Raw genomic sequence first — 22,676 nt, 5'->3', positions numbered from 1 at the left:
TCACTCATTATGCCTGTGGAAAAGCCACCATCTGGTGAAATTTACATTTCTATACAATGACACTTAAAATACAGATTCCCCTTACATTTAGATTTGGAACAAGGCGTTCAAATAAATAAACTAATTTATTTAGCTATTTTATTATTTTACTTGCTACCATTAAAAATACATTGTCAGAAATATCCCATTATAAGCACCAACTTCTATGTCTACTCAGAAGTAAGTCTCATAAGACTTCAATGGGTCTTACATGCAAATTTAGGATGGCAGCCTAAATGGATTACCGCGAGACCTGTGATAGCCTCTCTTATCCTGGAAACAGGGCAGGATAACAACTGAATAAAATCATTCTTGTAGTGTCTGTTGTTTTCCATTGTCATTGCAGTATATCATAGTGTTATCAGGCACACAACACTCTCTGCTGTGTAAGGTTCAAATGACGACACCCGCCTAACAGCTTCCCTATGACGTAATAGCACGCCCCCAGAGCCTCACACTTCGCAACAATGGTTGCGGTGACGTCAATACGCAGCAACCACTACGTCAGGTAGAGGCAGAAACTCCCCTTTCTTTCGCCTCTCCCTTCTCCCAATTTAGTCTTTACCGAAGTTCTTCGTGGTCACGTGGTACAAGGCCCAGAAGGCGAGAGGGTGGATGGAGACTACAACTCCCAAGAAGCTCTGGGTGGCCAATGGCAGAGGCGCAGAGGGGTGGGGCCGCTTGGCGTCCCGGGCTGTTAGTGTGAGCGAGGTAAAGGTTGGGTGTCTCGCGCCACCGGCCGTTGGGAGGGTGAGGCGGGGGCCCCTCCCCCCACAGCTCCGCTGTACCCCTCCCATCAACCCTCCATTGCGGCGAAGCGCGCGGGGAGGAAAAAAAAGGCTCAGGTGAGGAAAAACCAGAGAAATAGGAGGGGAGAGGGGGGAAGGGAGACCAGACGTCGCGAGGCCGAACGACAACCAAGGGGGAGGGGCAGTGAACCTCGGTTCCTTAAAGGGGCAGGGCCGTATTAAAGGGGCATGTCACAAGGGATTGTTTATATATTTATTTACCCTCCGACAGAATAGTCCCTTGTTCTGAAGCCTAGTGGGTGGAGAGCAGCAGCGAAGGCATGTTTTAATTAAAGGCCCGATGGCTGCTCCTCACGGATTCCCCACCCCCTCATAATAATGATGGAGACAAAGGGGGAGTTATAAACTCTACGCATGTTTGGGGGCACTCTCGTCTTGTGTAACAGAATTTAAAACCGTGATCTAGGATTACGCTCTCTTAGAGCCAGGCTCAAATTGAGGCCCATATACTTTTAAATCTTACATGGAAACATAAGAATTTTATGAGAGAGAAAGATCCCTAATCCATATGGCTACGAGGCTGGGAAACATTTAGATTATGTTGGGACCCATTATATTTAAATTACGTTGAGGCCCAGAATTGGGCAAAAGGTGGGATACAAATAATAATAATAATAATAATAATAATAATAATAATAATAGTTTCACAGGGGAAGGCAGAGGATTTTGGCTCAGAGGGAAAGCGCTGATTCAGTTCCCATCACTTTCAGATCATTTAAACTGCATGCCTTTTTGCCTCTTAAAGGATTCCTTGTGTGGGGGAGGCGACGTGATGGTGGGGGGGCACACACATTGGTCTCAGTCCTGTGTCTTTCAAGACCAGTTCCTCAGGTCTTTTAAGTTCATTCATTCAAAACATTTTTATTCAGCTCTTCAGCCAGGGTTCTCAGAGTGTTGAAGATCCAAAATAACAGCCCTTGCCTTCAGTCTTACAATCCAAAAAAGCAACACACAAGGAAAATGGATTGGGAAGAAAGGAGGGGGTGGGGTGAGAGAAGCATATTTAGGCAGTAGATTCTTAGTTGCAAAGTTCAGCAAGTAAATGGAGATGGGAACTAAACATGAAGGAAGGACTTTCCCTTCCTCTGATGGCTTCAGCAGCTGGCAGGAGGGAGAGAAGCCTCTCACCTGGAGGCGAACCCTGGGGTGATACAGGGTACCTGACTGCTGCTTCCTCTCCCTCATGCCTGACTGCTGCTTCCTCTCTCTCCTTCATGGAGCAGTTCTCCTCATTGCATACAGAATCCTTTGTGGGGGAAGGTGCCAACATTAGCCTATGCCAATGTCCCCTCAAGCCTTCCCAGATTTTTTAACTGACAAAGACACAGCCCGCCTTTGGTGAAAAAGGGAGAATACAGATCTGATCCAAATCCTACCCTCAGGCTGAAGGAATGCAACTGGCAAGCCACTTGCTTCTTTTCAGTTGCCCACATTCTGCCTATAAGAACATAAGAGCTATGCTGGACTGCACCAAAGGCTAGTCCAGCATTCTGTTTGCACAGTGGACAATCGTCTGCCTTTGGGAAATATAGGGCAGGAGTGCCATAGCACCCTCCCACTCAAGTTCCCCAGCAATTGGTGTACATAAGGCGTACTGCCTCTGAGACATGCATGTAGCCATCGTGATTCGTAGCCATTAATCTTAGGCCCATGGGTCTAAGGGAGTTCTCTACGCAGCCCACGGAGCCTCCTTGGATTCCTCAGTCCATATGAAGATGATGCCTGTTGTGTGCAGCCAGCTACTCAGCCGGCTCTGAAAGGAGTGACCGCTCCTCCCAGGATCCCTTTCTCCATGCTTCCCTCAGCACGGAAAAAGGCAAACTGGGTGGTATGGGACTTGCAGATGTCACACACACACACACAGGCAGAGAGAGAGAGAGAGAGAACTCCATAGAAGGAGATTTTCTTTTATTTTGCATCTCCTCAAATACCTACTTTTCAGTGGCACATTTCAAACAGTCGTTTGCAAGTCATACAGTCACATGTTGTCCTGTACGTGCACGTGAGAATCACTGAGTCATCCGTTTTCTTCAAATGATTTTACCCTCTCGTTTTATGATGAACATTACCGATATGATAAACCGAGCCATTTTTTTGTGAAGAAGTAACTTGGAGTTTGTGAGTTCACTGTGTTGAATTTCTATGTGAAAGAGAGAGGGTAAAGTCACTGTGTGAGGGTTTTACTGCCTAAGAAGCATACGGGTGAGAAGCGGTGTGAGGCTGAGCTCTGTGTTGGATACAGCCAGCAGCACTCACTCCCTTCTTCTCTGTTTCCAGCAGGTGAAATCTGATACAATGGTGGGAGCTCAGCAACTAGAGATGCAGGCAGCAGCAGTGCCAGCTGTGGCCCCGGCAGGCGGAGGCCCCAGCGGCGGCAGCAGCAGCAGCGATCACCAGTACGAGTGCCTGGAATGTGGCAAGGTGTTCAAGTGGTCGTCGCGGCTCATCCACCATCAGCGGACTCACACGGGCGAGCGCCCTTACAAGTGCTCCGAGTGCCCCAAGGCCTTCAAAGGCTCATCGGCTTTGCTGTACCACCAGCGCGGACACACGGGCGAGCGCCCTTACAAGTGCGGCGAGTGCGGCAAGGCCTTCAAGCGGTCATCCTTGCTTCAGATCCACCAGAGTGTGCATACTGGCTTGCGTGCCTTCAAGTGCGCTCAGTGCGGCCTGGCCTTCAAATGGTCCTCCCATTACCAGTACCACCTGCGCCAACACACTGGCGAGCGGCCCTACCCCTGTCCGGCATGTGACAAGGCCTTCAAGAACTCCTCTAGCCTGCGGCGGCACCGCCACACACACACTGGCGAGCGCCCGTACGTCTGTCCCATCTGTGGCAAAGCCTTCACTCAGTCCACCAACTTGCGGCAGCACCTGCGGGTGCACACGGGTGAGAGGCCGTACCACTGCCAGGACTGCGGCAAGGCCTTCACCCACTCCTCTAACCTGGCGCTGCACTGCCGATCAGCACATGCTGCCCACCCCGCGCACACCTGCGTTATTTGCGGCAAGGCCTTTGCGTCCGACACCTATCTGCAGCGGCACCTGGAGACACATGCTGAGGTCGCCCCTCCGGCACAGCTCTTCCTCGAGGAACCAACCACCACTGTAGAGATGCTGTTTCGGTGTAGCATCTGCCACCTCACCTTCCCCCTGCAGGAGCAGCTGCTGAGCCACCAGGAAGCGCATTTGGCCCCAGCGGAGCCCTTGCCGCTGCCCCCGCCCCCACCCCCAGTGCAGGAGGAGGCGGAGGCGGCGCCTGTAGCATCCCCCGCGCCCTCGCTCGCTTGCCCACTGTGCGGGAAAACCTTCAAGAGTGCGACAGGTTTGGCCCGGCACCAGCAGAGCCAGCACTCGTCAGATCGCACCTACACCTGCATGGTGTGCGAGCGCTCTTTCCCAGCGCTGGCCAGCCTCTTGGGCCACCAGCGTTCACATCCCCCAGCTGAGCAGCGGCTAGAGGAAGCTGAGGTGACGTGTCCAGCCCAGGCTGAGCCCGTGCCCACGGCCACAGTGACGCCGCCCCCGCCCCCCGAGCGCCCCTATGTGTGTGGGGAGTGCGGGAAGGCATTCAAGGGCTCGTCTGGGCTGCGCTACCACCTGCGTGACCACACGGGCGAGCGTCCCTACGTCTGTATCGAATGCGGAAAGGCCTTCAAACGCTCGTCCCTGCTGCGCATCCACCAGCGGGTTCACACGGGGCTGTGTGCCTTCACCTGCCCCACCTGCGGGATGGCGTTCAAGTGGGCCTCTCATTACCAGTACCACTTACGGCAGCACACCGGCGAGCGCCCGTACGCCTGCCAGGATTGCGGGAAAGCCTTCAAGAACACCTCGTGCCTTCGTCGGCACCAGCAGCTGCACACTGGCGAGCGCCCCTTTGCCTGCCAGACCTGCGGCAAGGCCTTCACCCAGACGTCCAACCTCCGTCAGCATCAGCGGGTCCACACCGGTGAAAGGCCCTATTGTTGCCGGGACTGTGGCAAGGCCTTCACCCACTCCTCCAACCTGGCACTGCACAGGCGCACCCATTCGCGGGAACGCCCCTTCCAGTGCCCCGTGTGCTCCAAGGCCTTTGTCATGGCGTCTTACCTGCAGCGCCACTTACGTACCCACAGCAGCCCGGAGGCGGCCAGTTGCCCGGCCGCTGCCTCACCTGCTGCCACCCAGGAGGTGCAAATCATACCCAACATGCAGGCTACCCTGAACGTGGAGCTAAGCGGCAGCCCAGCCCCAGACGTTTCTCCCGACACCCAGACATTTCTGCTGGTGCAGACGGCACAGGGCTTGCAGCTTATCCCCAGTGTGCAACAGCAGCAGCCCCCGCCACCCCCACAGAATTCACCTCCCAAGCTCATCCTGCTGCCTGGTCCACAGGTGGTATCTACTGCACCGCCTGCTGCGACCAGTTTCACCCTGTTGCCCAGCGCTCCCAGCGCCCCAAGCAAATCTGTCCCATTCCGACAAACTAAGGGAAAGAAGCCTGTGCCGCCGCTTCCTCTGCCACCACCGGTGTCTGGCAGCCAGAATATCATCCTAATGCCCAGCGCCACCGGGCCCAGCCTGCAGCCCCTCCAGAATGTGCAGATCCAGAGGACAGCAGGGCTGCAGACTGGCGGGCAGAATGTCATTGTCCTCCAGAGCATGCCAGAACAGCAAGGAGGCACGGTGCAGATCCAAACTGTGCCCGCTGCTCCATCAGCAGGCGCCATCCGGATTCACAGCCTGCCCCAGCAGCTCCAGAGCCTTCCTGGCACCCAGCAAGGGGGCACTTTCCAAATCCAGGCCCTGCCACAGTCTCAACAGGCTGGCATTGTGCAGATCCAAAGCCTGCCCATGCCCCAGGGCACCGTCCAAATCCAAAGCTTGCCTGCCTCCCAGCCGGCAGGCAGTGTGCAGATCCAGAACCTTTCCGGTTGCACCCAGACTGGCACGTTGCATTTCCAAACTCTTCAGCCTTCCCAGAAGCTGAACACTGTGCAATTCCAGGCAGTTCCATCGTCCCAGCAGGTGGGGACCCTGCAGCTCCAACCCCTTCAGCCTTCCCAGCAAGTGGGTCCTCTTCAGATCCAGACCTTGCCCTCCCCGCAGCAGGCCAGCCCTCTGCAGATCCGGAATCTTTCCCCTTCGAACCAGACTATGACCAGCGTTGAAATCCAGGGTCTTTCCCCTTCCCAACAGCTAGATGGCACCATTCAGATCCAGGGCCTGGTGTCTTCCCAGGAAGGGCAGCAGCTCCAGCCTTCAGAAGAGATGGCTAGTGTCCAGCTTCAGACGCTGGGCCCCTCTCAGGAGATCAGTGAGATAGGAACTGCTCTGTCCAACTCCCATGAGCTCTCTGAGGTAGACCTCCAAGAAGGATCCAGCTTGGAGGAGGAAAGCCAGAACCTAATTGTGGTGCAGAATTCTCCAGGAGAGGAGCTTCTGGGGCCAGGAGGTGAGGTGGAGGGCCTCGAGGGGGTACAAGACATGCACTTTGAGACTCTGCAGACTGAGGAAGGAGTTCAGAATGTGTTGGTGCTGAGGGGTGCAGGTGGGGAGCAGACCCGGCTGTGTGTTCAGGAAGTGGAGAACATCCAGACGGTGCAGGAACTACCTGGCCTCCAGCTGCAGGGTCCTGAGGGCAGCTCGGGGACTGGGCAGAACCTCTTGATCATCCGTAGTGCCCAGGGAGAACAGACCCTCCAAGTGTTGGAGAGTGTGCCGACGCTGCAGGTGAGCAGTCCGGACAGTACACAACCTGCCGTTGACAGCAACAGCGCCTCCCAAATGGTGCAGCTTTTGCAAAACCCGGTCATGTCCCAAGGCCTGCCATCCATTCAGATTGTGCAAACGGTACCCAACATGCAGTTGGTTCACACTTTCTGAAAGCGGCCGTCCCCACACACTCACATTGGAGCATCAGCAAAGACTTGGCGTGCTCTTACAATGAATGAGATGGGGCCCCTACCTGGTGGCTGCTATAAATGAACACTTGCCGGACAGGGTAGTTCCTATCTGGGTCACTACAAGACTCATGGATGGGGTTGTCATCTCTCCAGGTGAACTCAGCTTGGGTTCCTCAGGACCAATTCTTGGTGCGAGAGTACGGAGCTTGGTTCAGGCCCATGCTTGCAGGTCCAAAGCATGCCCTTAACACAACCCCCTCCCTGCTCACATGTGGGTTGCTACTGCTGCTTCTGCCCCCGCAGCCACAATGGCTCCTTTGCCATCCCCCTCCACCTACCCACCAACACCTGTATGCCCTGCATTGCATGAGAGAAAGGAGTAGCCAGTCCAGTCCTTTATCCCAGATCCATCCCTGTTTCCCCACTATGCTTGAAATATTTTGTTTTGGCAAGAACCAAATGTTTGTGCAGCCTGATGGTTACAAGACTGTGCATGGTGGCCAGGACCTCTGTCTTTCTTCACCACATTAGACAGGGAGTGTGATTAGTGGGTGGCAACTGGATGTCTGGCTTCTCTCCGTTTCTCTCCCATGTTATGGCATTTGATCAGAGTGTTGTCAAATAGTGCAAGCTCCTTTTGTGTAATAGAAAATGGGGGAAGTTCAGTTTTTTGGTCTTCCGTTGGTTCTGGATGCTGTGGGAGGCAGTCTTATGAGCTGCCACAGACTGCATCTCCCAGCCAAGGTGTCTTTTCCACTTAAGCCCTTCTCATCTCCTGTTCCCATTCCCACCCTTCCTTCACCATGTGCAGAACCACATTTCTTCCTGAGTGGCCCCCAGTACCTGGTGCTAATGAACACAGACTCTTCTGGCCTAGAAGGAAAATAAAAGACTGCTTTGAAGCACATTTGCCTTCTTTTTCCCCAGTCCTGTTCCAATGATCATGCATAGGCTGGGGTCAACGCTCTGAAACTTGGTCCAGTCTGAGGCCTGTGCGTTTATTAATGACTTGGATGAGGAGGTGCAGGGAATGCTTATCATATTTGCAGATGACACACAATTGGGTGGGATAGCTAATAACCTGGAACACAGAAACAAGGTTCAAAGTGATCTTTATAGGCTGAAAACAATGGAATGAAATGTAATAGGGATAAATGCCAAATTCTACACCTAGGAAAAAGAAACCAAATGCAGTTACAGGATGGGGGATACTTGGCTCAGCAGTATTACAAGCGAGAAGGATCTTGGAATTGTTATAGATCACAAGCTGAATGTGAGCCGACTGTGATGTGGCTGCAAAAAAAGCAAATGCTATTTTGGGCTGCATTAATAGAAGTATATCTTCCAAACCGCATGAGGTTCTGGTTCCCCTCTATTCAGCACTGGTTAGGCTTCATCTTGAGTATTGCATCCAGTTCTGGGCACCACACTTCAAGAAGGATGGGAACAAGCTGGAGGTGGGTTCAGAGGAGAGCAATGAGGATGATCAGGGGTTTGGAAACAAAGCCCTATGAGAAGAGAGTGAAAGAACTGAGCATGCTTTGCCTTGAGACGAGAAGACTGGGGAGACATGATAGCACTCCTCAAATACTTGAAAGGTTGTCAGATCTCTTTTCGATCATCTCGGAGTGCAAGATACGGAATAATGGGCTTAAGTTACAAGAAGCCAGATTCCAGCTGGACAGAAGAAAAATGTCCTGAATGTTAGAGCAGTGCAACAATGGAACCAATTACCTAGGGATGTCATGGGCTCTCCCACACTAGAAGCATTCAAGATGCAGCTGGATAGCCATCTTTCAGGTATGCTTCAATATGGATTCCTGCATTGAGCAGGGGGTTGGATTCTACGGCTCTATAGGGCCCTTCCAACTTTACTATTCTATGATTCTAGGTATCCTAGGTCCTTGGGATTTTTAATCTAACTGGGAATTTGGTTACAGGCTGTCCCATCCACAAGGAAATTTACATAGCAAGCTGCCTTATAGAGAGTCAAACTATTAGTCCGTCTAGCTTAGTATTTTCTGCACTGACCAGCAGCAGCTTTCCAGAGTTTCAGATGGTTTTTCCCCCTAGCCCTACTGCAAATGCCAAGGATTGAACCTAGGAACTCTTGCATGCAAAGAATGTGATTGAGCTACAGGTCTTCCCTAAGAGCCAAAAGTAAAATGTTAGCTTAGAGGACAAAGCTAGTCATTTGCTGCATCCTCTCACTGTGCACTGGGGCAACATATATGCAAGCGCAAGTCTATTATTTATTTATTTATTTATTTATTACATTTATATACCGCCCTACAGCCGAAGCTCTCTGGGCAGTTCACAACAAATAAGCAATTGATTTATTACATTTATATCCCGCCTTTTTTACTCTTAAGGAACCCAAGGCAATGTACATAATCCTCCATTTTATCCTCACAGCAACCCTGTGATGTGGGTTGGGCTGAGAGTCTGTGGCTGCCCCAAAGCATGCCCAAAGCATGCCAAAGTCACTGAGCAGGCTTCCATGGCCAAGTGGGGATTAGAACCCAGATCTCCCGACTCCCACACCAGCCACTGCACGACACTGGCTCTGTATATTACTACAGGTAGAAGTTCTAACAAAATGTTAAATCTGGCCAGAAGAGCTACAGAAAAACTTGGTCAAGGCAACCAATTAATAATCATATTTTACAGATGAACACTGAGATGGAGATAAGCAATAACAGCAGAAAGCCAGGTATGGCAGACGATCTTTTAAAATCACAATTTCACTTGCTATTAAGAAAGCCCTCGTTGATCTACTGCAAACCACCCAGAGATCTACATTCTGCCTGTACAAGAAGAGAAAAGGGAGATGGCAGAAGGAGCCGTAGCTTCTGGAAGTACTAAAGAGAAAGGGTGGGGAACTGCTGGGTACATTTTTCATAATACTAGAGCATAAATAACACTATTCATATTTCTAGGCAGCTACACTAACATGCAGCGATTTTCAAACTTCTTTCTCTCTGGAAACCCTTTCTACATCTATCAGCTGCAGAATCTACATTTCAGAGGACCCCAAGGCATTTGCCCAATGCCAGAGGCCTATTAAATCTTAGTGTCTGCAGGAACATATCCAAACAGGGATGCCTTGTGCCTTTTAATATCCTGACAAGCCCAAGTGTAGCAGGTGAAGCACCCTTTTCTGGCATGGAGATAAACAATGGGAAACATTTCCGTGCTTCACAGCTGTGTGTTGGACTGCTGTTAAGGCACAGTAGCAGTGGGAAATGTGGCAAGCCCTCACCCAAAAGTGTTACGTGGCTCCCTATTGGAGGGGGACATCGTTAATAGTAGATAAGCACAGGACATAGATTGAAAGACAGTCTGCACCTGCCAGGTTCAGAATCTAATAGACACAAAAGAAAAAAGGAACGGGGAGGAAAGAGGGCAGAGAAGCACCAGGTTTTCTGGGTGATGGATGGTGTCCTATTGGTCTCCGGCTTGGCTTAGAGTGCAGCTTTCCAGTGGCGCTTGGTCTCCTGGCATGTAGCAGAAGCTGAAGTATACCTTCCCTCAGCTCTGCAGTCCAATGGTAATTAGTTGGAGCAGAAGGTTCTTTCTTGGGATGGGCAGCAATCTCCCTGCAGCTGTTCTTTTCATGGCAGATGATTGGGGCTAGATTGGTCTCCCCTTAATTGGTGCTCATCTACACCAAGCACTATGAAAGCGGTATATAAAAGGCAGGAGCTACACACTACTGCTTTATAGCGGTATTGAAGTGCACTGCAGGATCTACACTACTGCTTTATAGTGCAGTGACATCTTTTGGGCCCCATGACCCATCTACACCAAGCAGGATATAACACCATGAACGCTATATGGTATGTGTCAATAGGCTCCAACAGTTGTCAGTGCACTTCAATACTGCTATAAAGCAGTAGTGTGGCTCCTGCCTTTTATATACTGCCTTCATAGTGGAATATCCTGCTAGGTGTAGATGAGCCCTTGGTCTGCTATCACTGGCTTTTTTCATGGCAGAACTGATAAGCTTTCAAGGAAAGGATTTGAAAACAACTGGCCTGAGCAATTGAGAGTAAGTGTATATAATTGCACTAAAATATGAAGTTATATTGAAATTTGGGTGAGAGGTAGTACTTCCTGCCCTTTTCTAGCCTGTCAACCCCAAGCAAGTCTAACTAAAACCGACTTAGTGCACAGTCCTACACATGCATGGCTGCTGGGGGATGCTGGGAACTTTAGGACTTCTTTCTGTCTAAACATGCACCCTTACCTTTCCAAAACACGAGAGTCTCCAGGAAAAGAGAGATCTATAACTACATGGCAGCTATTAACAGCAGCTCTTCATATGCTGACATGGATTGCATATGGGTCTGACGTCCCACAAGCCCTTCTTATGATGTGTCTCCTTCGTAGATTGAAGCATTATGCAGTTTTCCAGAACAAGATCCTCTAAATAAGGCCAGGAGCAAGAGGCGCAAAGGATATGGAAGTGATACTGATGATCTCCAGCAGTGAGATATTAGTTCTAGGCTCCTTTGCAGTTCACGGAACATTCCCAGAGTTGGCAGTCATGTGCTGTGTTTAGTATCTAAACAAAAACATTGCAGGGGCTCAGACTGTGGATATCACACTTTCTGCCCTCTCTGCTAATGCCAAATGTGTATGATTTGTCTGTAGTTGCTTGGTGACACTACACATCTTCAGAGATGCTCATGTCTTGATTATGACTTCACATGTTCCAAGGCTGAGTACAAGCACTGGAAAAGAAAAGGGCTATGGAAGTCTGCCTTGATGTTCCTTGGCTCAAATCAAGTCCTGTGGACATCCCTTTAATTTACAGTCTTTCCAGAGTCAAGAACAGAAGCCAGTAATTCAGGCTTTCCTGTTCTCTTTTATTATTCCTTTTTTTATTACTGGGAGTAGGAATTAAAGCCATGGTTACCACCCATCATGTCCCACCAGCTAACAAAGCATTTTGATGTGGACTGCTGTTCTGTTGTTTCTAACTTTGCAGAGCCTTGAAATCTCTAGTATCTGGGCAGGGTCCGAGGGTGGAGAAGCTCTGGGGATGTAGACCAGATATTTTTGGTGGGGTCAGGAGTGTCTGGCAGGTCTGGGATGGAGCCCAATAGCCTAGAGTAGATTCAGTGACAAAAGCCAATAGAAAAGCTAGCTATTCAGAGAGCTTTTAGAAAGTGGATGTGGGTGGAAATTTGTCCTTACTGCTTCCTTGCTTTCCCAGTAATAAAACCTGGCGAGGCCATTGCTTTTCTGGTTGGTTGGTGATCTTTATTTTTGTTGTTGGGTTGTTGCTCCCTTCATAAATTGTGTAAGGCAGCGGTTCCCAATTAGCTAAGTACTGCGGACCCCTTGTTTTTCAAATGCCAAGGCATGGACCCCCTACTTTTGAAAATTTTGTTATCTCTATGGTAGTTATCTGTCCGAAGCAATTTTTTGGAGAAAATAAGGGGTAGTCCCTAATAAGCAAAGGATTTTAGGTATACTAAAAAAAACAGACCATAAAATTTGTGATATTTGTGATATTACCACGCAAAAATGACAATGATTTAGTTAGGAATATAAAGACGAATTTAATTTTACTAACGTCTAGTTTACAATTGAACAAATTATGACATGTCTAGCAGCTACTAAACCTAAATGTGATGGGAGAAATCATGCCTCTTTTTGTCCCAAACAATTCCTTCCATATCCAGTTCAATATTTCCTACTTTTAATCTGAAATCTGGATCAACATCGAGCCGATTCCTATGCTTGTTATTCATATAACAAAATGCTGAAAATGTTTGTTCACAAAGATATGTGGAACAAAAGGGAACTAAATGTTTCAAAGCTTTTTAACTAACTTCTTATGATCAGGAAAAACCTTCACCTAGAATTGGTCCACTCTATATTCTTTGAAAAATGATTTCAAGGAACCATCGCAAGTCCCGTCAACAAGTGCATCTTGCTCTTCCGCAGATAAGAGTTGTTAGTTGTACATCACCATATTCAAAAGGATTCCTTATCCATGAGTTTTCAGGATTAGGTGCAGGGAAGTAATCTCTGAAGCTTGTCACTAAATCACGCAGGCGCTTTCGCACATGACGTCACCGTCGAAGCAAGCAGAGCGCGGGAGACGGCATATTTTCTTTTATTAAAATGAGGAACTTGCAGAGCTACTATGTGAATGGTGTCACAGACCCCCTGGGTGGGTTACATGGACCCCTTAGGGTTCATGGACCACCAATTGGGACCCATTGGTGTGGTGTAAGGCATTGGCCCGTAATCCAACAGAGAATTAGGGAAAGGAATAAAAACCCAAGCCTAGGGTGACCATATGAAAAGGAGGACAGGGCTCCTGTATCTTTAACAGTTGCATAGAAAAGGGAATTTCTGCAGGTGTCAATTGTTTATATGGAGAACCTGGTGAAATTCACTCTTCATCACCACAGTTAAAGCTGCAGGTACCCTGCCCTCTTTTAAAATGGTCACTCTAGTATAGTTCCTGCAGCTTTAACTGTTTTGATGGAGAGGAAATTTCACCAGATTCTCCATATATACAAATGACACCTGCTGAAATTCCCTTTTCTATGCAACTGTTAAAGATACAGGAGCCCTGTCCTCCTTTTCGTATGGTCACCCTACCCAAGCCTGTCTTTGCCATCTGCTGGACTAACTTCCTAAGGCCTGTAGCAACTGTAATGAGACAACAAAATCCCTGCCTCACAGAGTTTTTTGTGTTAAGCATGCTCTTAAATGCCACATTGGGGTGGGGAGTGTCTCATTGGTATTGGCATGGTGGAATAAGACACTGTAGTGCTCCATTAGCTTCTTCTCACATTACTTTTTTGACATATTAAATTACCATACACTGACCTGGTTCACATGTCTCGGTGGCAATTCCTGAGTTGTTTAACCCACAAATTGTGGGAACGGAGCATGTAAGCCACACGCTCACTGTTTCCACTTTTAAGTAACAACTCATAATCTCCCCATTCCTGGGTAGCTTTGTGATATGTGAACCTGGTACTCTGGGTTGTTTATGGGTTGTCCATGTTTTGTTATTGGGTTAACGCTGAATTGTTTAACCCATAAACAACCCAGGAATTGCCGCCATGCGGATCAATGATTTCACATATATGTTCAATACCTGGCTCAACCACGGGAGGGTGCATTCAGGTTACATCTGCACCCTTTAAAATTGTCATGGTATATTGCCATTTTCAAAAAAATATGCAAACTGTGCAATGAAGGACAAAAGGAGTTACAGATCGTTTTACTGGGCCAACACCAGTGCTACTGTTTCTGAAATACCAGCTAATTTTGAAATATTGTGTCAGAGCAATATTTATTTCCTTCCACATACTCTCTCTTTTGACGCCGGCCAGCAACCATCTGAATGCAAAAAGGAAGTTCCTAAGTAGGGCAATACAGCCAAGAATCAAATTGCTGTATATGTTGTTTACCATGACAATTGGGGAAAGAAAAATCCTACACTAACCCACCTTATATTAGAGATCAATTACTTAGGACTGGGGAATACTGGGAGTTACAGAACTTTCTTCTGTCTAAACATTGTGCCCTTAATATTTTAATTTATAGTCAGACCTATCCCAAAGAACTAGAGAAAGTAAGACGTTAAAAGTGTTACCATTTAATTGCACAGAATAAAATGTCACAACAAAAGAAATCCCTGTGGTTGTAACCATAACCCTCCAAATTCAGTCTCTAAATAGCTCCTGCAATACCTCCCCCCACCCCACCAGTGGGGGTTATAGGCAGCACCTCTGTGTCTTTAACAGTTCCATAACAGATATCAACAGCTTCCCCAGGGTTTATATCTCCATTTCTGTGTATAGCTTCACCTGTTGAATTCCTGCCTGTCAAGATTCATAGAGCACAAGACCACTGCCCTGAAGATGTGGAAAGCCAGTCCTTTGCGAAGCGATACCAAAGGGGCGGTGTTCCTCTAACCTTCCTCCCTCAGAAGATAACACTTGGGGGGCGAAAATGGGTTTGGGAGTCTGCGCAACAGTTACAGGGGCAGGCTTCTCGCAGCCTTGGAGGCCTCGTTTCGCCCCCTTAGCAACAATTACTAAGGGTTGCGTAGGGAGAGAAGGGGGGGCGAAGAAGTGAGAAACATAGCGCATGCGCGTATGGAGTGAGGCTCGGAGGCTGCAAAGCGAGAAAGGGTTGAGTAACGGCCTCGGGGGCGAAGCTATTTCACACACCCCTCTCTCTGAAGTGGTGGGGTCTGCAGGGGATATCGGGAAATTCCATGTGCCTCTGTGCAGGGGTGAAGGCAGCTGCATTCTACAGGCTGGGTGAGTCCATTGTGTATGTAGAGGTGTGTGAGAGCATGGAGGGTTTTCCGCTGAACTGGGCGTTTCTATTTCGGTGGAGGGGTGCGGCTGCGTTGGCCATTATTTTGCCGGGTCAGTTTACTACAGGCAGGAGTTTCCTGGAGAATCTATGTATTCTTTTCATTGAGGGCAGGCAGAAAAAAACACGAGTATTGCAGTTGTCAGGCATGTCGTTTAAATTGGCGTTGTTACCCCTAAGTAGGGTGACCATATGGAAAGGAGGACAGGGCTCCTGCAGCTTTTTAACTGTTGTGGTGAAGGGGGAATTTCACCAGGTGCTGCAGGCATACAAATGACACCTGCTGAAATTCCCTGTTCTATACATCTGTTAAAGATACAGGAGCCCTGTCCTCCTTTCCATATGGTCACCCTACCCCTAAGGGGAGAAGAAAACCTATATTTGCCATGGCTTATTTGCATATGCAGATAGAGTACCCCTCCCCCCAAAGGCTTGGAATTAGTTGCTGACAAAATGGCCACCCTTAAATGTATGCATATTAGCATTATACAATAAAGACTTGTATCCCACGCTCTTTGATGTCTTCTTTTCCAAAACGTTCCTGTGAAGCCAGTGGTCCCTATGTAACAGATGGGAAAATTGAAGATAAAGAATGGCACTTTGCTCAAAGCTCTTTGGCTAAGCATGAATACATACCTTCCATCCATACTAGTTCAGAAGCTTAGGATTCCTTTTAACGGCTGTCCAAGTTGCTTTTTTAGGGTTCCCAACTTCTTTTCTCCTACCAGGAATCCTGTGCATTTCAGTAGATGAGCAACTAGCAGAAATTCTACACCTTAAAGCATGAAAATGCAGTAATTTAGAGTGACTATATGGAGTGGAGGACAGGACTGCTGTTTCTTTAACAGTGGTAAAGAAAAGGGAAGTTTAGCAGGTGTCAATTGTATGCATGAAGCACCTGGTAGAATTCCCTCTTCATCACAACAGTTAAAGCTGCAGGAGCCCTGCCCTTTCCATATGGTCATTTTACAGTAATGGTGGGAGGGGATGAGTGCCAATTTAATCCAGATTAAAGGAGTCACACCAGAACCAAACAAACGCAAAGTTCTCAACTCTGGTTGCCACTGTACACCTAGTTGCTGCTGCTACATTTATTTATTTCTATCCCTCCCAATAGCTGAAGCTTTCTGGGAGGTTCACGAAAACTAAAACAACAAGGTACAGCATAAAATATAAAATATGGAAGCTTAAAACACAATATAAAAGTACAACCAGAATAAAACCTAGAGATACAGATTGAAAACAGCAGAGCTGAAAGACTTAAAATGCTAAAATATTGGGAAAATAAATACTTGCGCCGAAAGGAGTACAATGTACATTTATGTTGGTTGTCCTTTTGCCAAGCATCCTTTCTCCTTTAGGAAGGTATTCAAAGAGGAACACGTCCCCCTCCCCTGTGCAGTCAGTGAGACAGGTTGAGCCTTGGTGGCTGGTACAGACTAGATGGAGACTCCTCAACCACCCTGGTCTCTCATCAAGGACTAGTCTGCCAACCTCTGGGTTTTGTTCCTTGCAGGTGCCATTTCTACTGGCTGCCAGTATGCCTACCCTGGAACCTGATCAACTGGCCATCAGGGAAATGAGAGAGGATGAAGCACCGCTTGTCTTGGAGCTCCTGAAGGTGAGACAGGCTTCTGCAGGAGCAAGATTGCCCTGGCTACATCAACTCTATTTCACCATTTCTTTCCATAGCTTTCTATAGGATGGGTCCTGCTTAATAGGAAAGTTCCTTTAGAGCAGTGGTTCTCAACCTTCCTAATGCCATGACCCTTTAATACAGTTCCTCATGTTGTGGTGACCCCCAACCATAAAATTATTTTTGTTGCTACTTCATAACTGTAATTTTGCTACTGTTATGAATCGTAATGTAAATATCTGATAACACAGCAGCTGCTTTCTACACACATACACATGTGTGACTGGTCCGCATAAGTACATTATGGCGCCAACCCTGTCATATACACCTGTATTTGTACGGGGTGTATGTGATAGGGTTGGCGCGATGATGTCATCACACCAGGCACTCGTATGTGGGCGTATCTGCATGTGGGCGGACCCTCCTGGAGACGGATAGTGGAGCGGTGTCTCGGTTCCTAAGACCATCGGAAATATGTGTTTTCCGATGGTCTTAGGCTACCCCTGTGAAAGGGTCGTTCGGCCCCCAAAGGGGTCGCGACCCACAGGTTGAGAACCGCTGCTTTAGAGCAATGGTTTTCGAAATGGGTTGCCAAGTCCTTAATCAGCTTTTACAATGGAGCCTGTTAACAGAAGCCTTGATGTGCAGATATCAGCAGCCAATAATAATTGTATCTCTGCTGTGAAATGCTTCACTGGTTAATAATAATAATAATTTCTTACCCGCCTCTCCATTTGGATTGAGACGGGAAATAACAATAAGTATAAATACATAAAATTTATTAAAAACATAGTACACATTATAAAAACATCCTAAAAACATCCTAAAATTCCATTGGGTAGACCTGCTGGAAGAGATCAGTCTTAATAGCTTTCTTAATTGCTAAAAGACTTTTAAGTCGACAAGTCTCCTCCGGCTGGCCATTCCACAGTCTGGGAGCAGCAGAAGAGAAGGTCCTCTGGGTAATACTTGTCAGCCTAACTTTGGCTGACTGAAGTAGATTCTTCCCAGAGGACATGTGGAGCAGATTGTATGGGAGAAGACGATCCCGCAGGTAGCTGTTATTAAAGACATAAGAACAGGGTAGATGATTTTTTGGTGGGGAGGGAGTCTAGTTCTGGGGAACTGGAATTCTCCTTCAAAGCTTATATGGAATTCCTCAACAAGAAGATTGGTAATAGTAAAATGAGCTTTCCTTAAAGACGGTGAGCTTATCAGTATCCCTTTTCCCCAGAAATGTGAACTGCAGGAGAACTTTGGGTGGATTCTAGGAAACAGTCTCAGTTCTAGCAGGGTAACAACAGGGATCAACTGGTGTGCCATAAGAACAGAGAGTGGGATGTAACATCTTCTGCAAAGTACAGGGGTAAGAGAATAAGAGAAGATTGAGGGGAGACATGATAGCACTCTTCAAATACTTGGAAAGTTGTCACACAGAGGAGGGCCAGGATCTCTTCTTGATCAACCCAGAATGCAGGACACAGAATAATGGGCTCAAATTACAGGAAGCCAGATTCCAGCTGGACATCAGGAATAACTTCTGGACCATTAGAGCAGTATGACAGTGGAACCAATGACCTAGAGAGGTTGTGGGCTCTCCGACACTAGAGGCCTTCAAGACGCAGCTGGACAACCATCTGTCAGGGATGCTTTAGGGTGGATTCCTGCATTGAGCAGGGGGTTGGACTCAATGGCCTTATAGGCCCCTTCCAACTCTACTATTCTATGATTCAGTGGCAGATATCCTGGAGGTTCCTCTGTAGACAGCTCGATATGGACAGAATTCCTTGAACAACTGTTTGGAAACCACTGTTCTAGGATTATTCGCTCTGCATGCAACTGTGTCTCATGCACCTGCTCCCCTCCAGAGGGGTGTCTATATAATGCCTCTTTGCAGCTGGTTCCCTCAAAACCCCACAGCATCATTGCTGCAGGGTGGGAGCGATGAATCTAGATGGCAGGAGAGAGAGCGGGCTTTCCGGCCAAATAATTACAGCGCCGGTGGCCGTTCAGCTTGTCAAGCCCACCCCCTGCCCCGTCTTCCTGTGCTTACCCTGCCCATGGAATTCAACTAATTCTGCTCCCTGCAGCTCACTGGCAGACAAAAGGAGGAGCAGAGCTCTCTACAAAGAGAGCCTGCAGAAATGATTCAAGCAGCATTTAGCACATGCTGTACAAGACTTGCATCTGCCCTCAGCAACGCCCGCTTGACTGAACCCAGAGCAAATAAACAAAATCACAATAAAACCACACCATGAAAAAGCACAGTTTCAGGGAGGGGGGAAGCTTGATGTGGCTGCATCATATAAACAACGCATCACCACTGCTTAGGGTGACCATATTTGGGAAACCAAAAAAGAGGACACCTAGTGTGTGTGGGGGGGAAGCAGCTTTCTGAGTCCTGCAGAAAGTACGTTATTCCCCCGCCACCTTAAAGAACCCGATTGGAGTGGAGGAGGGGAAAGGTTTTCATTCTGCACCACCACCATCCACTCCAGTTGGGGCCTTTTCTATAATGTCACGAATGACCCACTTTCCCCTTTAAGACCTCAATTGGAGCTCGGGGTGGGGGAATGATGTGCCTCAAGAAAGCATGTCACTCCCTCCTGCCATGCTAATGGCAGCCTTAAAGGGGAAGGTGTGTCATTCCAGGACATTATTGAAAATTATAGAAAATCCCCCCTGACACCATGGAAAGAACAAAAACCAGGACAAATCCGGGGAAATCCTGACAGTTGGTCACCCTACCACTGCTCAGCCACGACAGGGTAAAGAGATCATATAGACATCCCCCAGACTCCTTGGTCTGGATTATATGGGTTGGTGATGGGGCTGGTTAGTGGAATAAACAGAAGGATATCAGAGCCTTAGGGCATAATCCTGTGTGTTTAGACAGGACAAAAGTCCTGCAATGCGCCTTCCACTGCATTTTAGCTAGACAGGCAATTTAAGCCATCTAGTGGAGGCTTCGGGGAGTGGGACAGAAGAAGGCTGAGGATACCTCCTGTCTTCATGTCCCCAGTCTCCTCCGCTTCCCGCCCACCGGGAACACTCCCTTTCAGCCCCAAAGAGCTTGCATTTGTGAGCTCGTAGCGGCAGCCAGTGTGGTTCTCTCCACACTGGCTGCGAGGGGATGGGGATGGAGGTGGGGAGCATGATTTCCTGGCTCTGAATTCAAAACCCTGCCTTTGAACTCGGGTCCAGGAAACCAAAATACTCTGCTGACATAGGATTGCTCTCTTAATAATAACATCATTATTATTATTATTATTATTATTATTATTATTATTATTATTATTATTATCATCATCATCTTAGCCTCTTCTTCCAGTCTGGTGCTTTATGTGACCTTTGTTCCCTGATATCTTGTTGTGATTGTAACGGCCTTTGTGCCATAGACAAATAAAAATGTATTCATATCATTCAATAACGATAACAACAACAGTGGTATAGTTCTTAAGTGTTAATATCAAAGGCATGGAATAGAAAATATTAAGGAAGGCTCAGTTAAACAAGTGATAACTTGTGTTTATTAGGTTGTTCACATTCTTTTCAGTAGTCTCAAAAATGTACTTGCATTGAGGGTTTGGAAATCAATCTGTGAATGAATCCATTCGAAACCAGACGATTAGAAAAAAATAGGCTGCAATCCTATACCCATATACCTAGGAGTACGTCCCATTGCTTCTGAGTAGTCACACATAAGATTGCGCTGTTAGTGAGAAAGGGCTTAGAAGACAGAATGAGCAAAGGCTAAAGGAAGGAAGTATGTTAAATCTAGAGAAAAAGATGATTGAGGGAGACATGTTTGCATCATAAAAAATAATAAAGAGGAGAAGCAATATGGTTACCTTTTCCGTCAAAGATAGGACAAGAAGTCATGATGCTATCTTCTGTACCAAAGTCAATTTGGGTTGAGCATTAGGAAGAAAACTTGCTATGTGAGAGAATAATTTAGCCCAGTGAAACAAGCAATCTAGGGGGTCACAGTTGCAGCGCGCTTGTGTTGGGGCTTCTTGTTTCCAGTTGAAGCTGGCCATTTGCTATCAACGTGTGCCAACCAAATAGCATAAAGGTGGAGGTGGAGCAGCTCCCTCTATCTGCATTCATGCTCCTGCCATCCAAACGACGGCTTTCAGTCTAGTGCCGAAAGATCAGGGCTGTTTGTGCTTTGTTGCTTTTTCTCGGCTCCATGAAAGTCGTTACAGAGACTTTAGAACAGCTTTCCTCCTACTGGGTGCCCTCCAGATATTTGGGTCCTCAATTCCCATAATCCCTCTTGATTGGCCATATTAGCTGGGGCTGAGCGGAGTTGGAATCCCAAACATCTGGAGGGTATCAGGTTGGGAGAGGCTGCTGTCGAATATCCTTCTGTGAAGGTTTTCAGGAAAAGTGTGTGGGGGGGGACACATGGGGTGACATGTCAGCTCTCATGGAGCCCCTCCCAGCTCTACCCTTCCCCTTACTCCATACACCTTTCTATTTTTCTCCCACCAGGATGGCTTCAAGGATACAGAGAACCGCCTGATCTTGTACGTGCTGACGCGGCCGTTGGCGTTGCTGCTGATGGCGGTGGTGAGCAGCGGCCTCCGTTTCTTCCTGAACTCTTTTGTGGTGGCTCTGGTGCTGCCAGTGCTACTCACCGTAGTGGCTCTGAAGCTCCTGCTGTGGCGCTCGCCGGACTTGAAACACCTTCATGCCTATTACAGCGCGGGCCAGCGCGGGCTCTGGGTGGCCGTGTACGACGAGGACGACGTGTGCGGCTGTGTGGCCCTGGAGCCCCGCGGCGGGGAGCCCCGCGCAGCCGAGCTGAAACGCTTGGCCGTCAACCGTTGGTACCGGCGCTCCGGCGTGGGGCGTCGCCTCCTCAGCTTCCTGGAGGAGCGGGCCCGTGCACAGGGCTTCAAGTTCCTGGTGGCCCAGGTCTCGGTGGTCACCAAAGCAGCCATGGAGCTCTTCGAGAGCGCTGGGTACAGCGTGAGCGGCGGGCACCGATGGCTGGGCTACACTATTCAGCAAGAGTTCAGCAAAGAGCTTTAGCGGCTGGGCCTGCTCGTTGCTAGCCGGTGACCCAAGGCAGGGATAGCACATGGCCTCTTGAGTAATTTTGCTCCAGAACGGGGAAAGCACAGACTTCTAGGAACAGGCTGTGGTGATCAAGTCACTTCCAGGCTCCATACAGTCCTTGTCAACAAGGTGGCTTTCTCTGCCTGGGAAATGGAAGATTCTGCGAATGTGATTGCAGAGCAAATCAGGGTGAACGGATTTGTCTGTTAAGAGTCTACTCCCCTGTCTGTTACGTTAATCAGACTCGAAGTCATTTAGGGATTTCAATCCCAATTTATACACTTGCAGTTTGGGGAACAGGAACAACCAGTACCCATTCCCCGTGTCCTGACTCGGGTCAGATGAAGGCTGGGTATAATCTGTACTAGACACATCCAGATTTTACACCAAAGGTAACCTCAAATTCTGTTGATCTGAGCCAATTATGCAAATCACGCCAATTTGGAATTATTTGTTTATTTATACATACAGCGCCATTTTACAGAGTACAAGAGCTTACAACCCAAGGAGCTTACAATTTAAAATTCGTTTTTATTCAACTAGCCAGCCAGAGTGGTTGGGATGGGGGTGGGGGGAAGTCAGCTACTCAGAACACCCAAGCCCTGCTCCCCTGAAAATCGGCCTGAATGCCCATGCCCATGTGTTACCTTTGAATAGAAAGATCGCTCAGATTTTCAGGATATTGAATTGGCCCGCTGCCTTATTTTCATATTATTTTAAAGGATCCAAGAAGCAAAGCTCTATGCTGCCTACTAGTTCCTGTAGCCCCTTGGTGCCACACATTCAGGCACCACACACACACAGACTCCATTCCTGGTCATCTGGTGGTAGCTTTGTGGGGGAGTTTTCTATGTATAGTTAGGTAGGCTGAATAAA

General features: G+C 48.1%; 2 protein-coding genes across 4 annotated transcripts; both read left to right on the top strand.

Annotated features, from left to right (window-relative positions):
* The first annotated feature begins 735 nt into the window (after positions 1-735).
* Positions 736-7,643, top strand: ZNF628 (zinc finger protein 628). 2 transcript variants are annotated; one of them, XM_063137568.1, is made up of 2 exons: positions 736-884; positions 3,129-7,643. In XM_063137568.1, the coding sequence occupies exon 2, from the start codon at positions 3,144-3,146 to the stop codon at positions 6,714-6,716; it is 3,573 nt and encodes a 1,190-aa protein (XP_062993638.1). In that variant the 5' UTR covers positions 736-884; positions 3,129-3,143; the 3' UTR covers positions 6,717-7,643. The 2 variants fall into 2 exon arrangements, with proteins under 2 accessions (XP_062993638.1, XP_062993639.1); XM_063137569.1 differs by having other exon boundaries at positions 3,126-7,643.
* Positions 7,644-8,448: 805 nt separating this feature from the next.
* NAT14 (N-acetyltransferase 14 (putative)) lies at positions 8,449-22,271 on the top strand. Of its 2 annotated transcripts, none has more exons than XM_063137608.1 (3): positions 8,449-8,536; positions 16,614-16,718; positions 21,231-22,271. In XM_063137608.1, the coding sequence occupies exons 2-3, from the start codon at positions 16,638-16,640 to the stop codon at positions 21,771-21,773; spliced, it is 624 nt and encodes a 207-aa protein (XP_062993678.1). In that variant the 5' UTR covers positions 8,449-8,536; positions 16,614-16,637; the 3' UTR covers positions 21,774-22,271. The 2 variants fall into 2 exon arrangements, with proteins under 2 accessions (XP_062993678.1, XP_062993677.1); XM_063137607.1 differs by lacking the exon at positions 8,449-8,536 and adding an exon at positions 14,888-15,039.
* The last annotated feature ends 405 nt before the right edge of the window (positions 22,272-22,676 follow it).

This window comes from Elgaria multicarinata, chromosome 11 (assembly GCF_023053635.1).
Source record: "Elgaria multicarinata webbii isolate HBS135686 ecotype San Diego chromosome 11, rElgMul1.1.pri, whole genome shotgun sequence".
Lineage (NCBI taxonomy): Eukaryota > Metazoa > Chordata > Lepidosauria > Squamata > Anguidae > Elgaria > Elgaria multicarinata.
The sequence above is the reverse complement of the archived record's forward strand: the minus strand, read 5'-3'. Positions and strand labels throughout refer to the sequence as shown.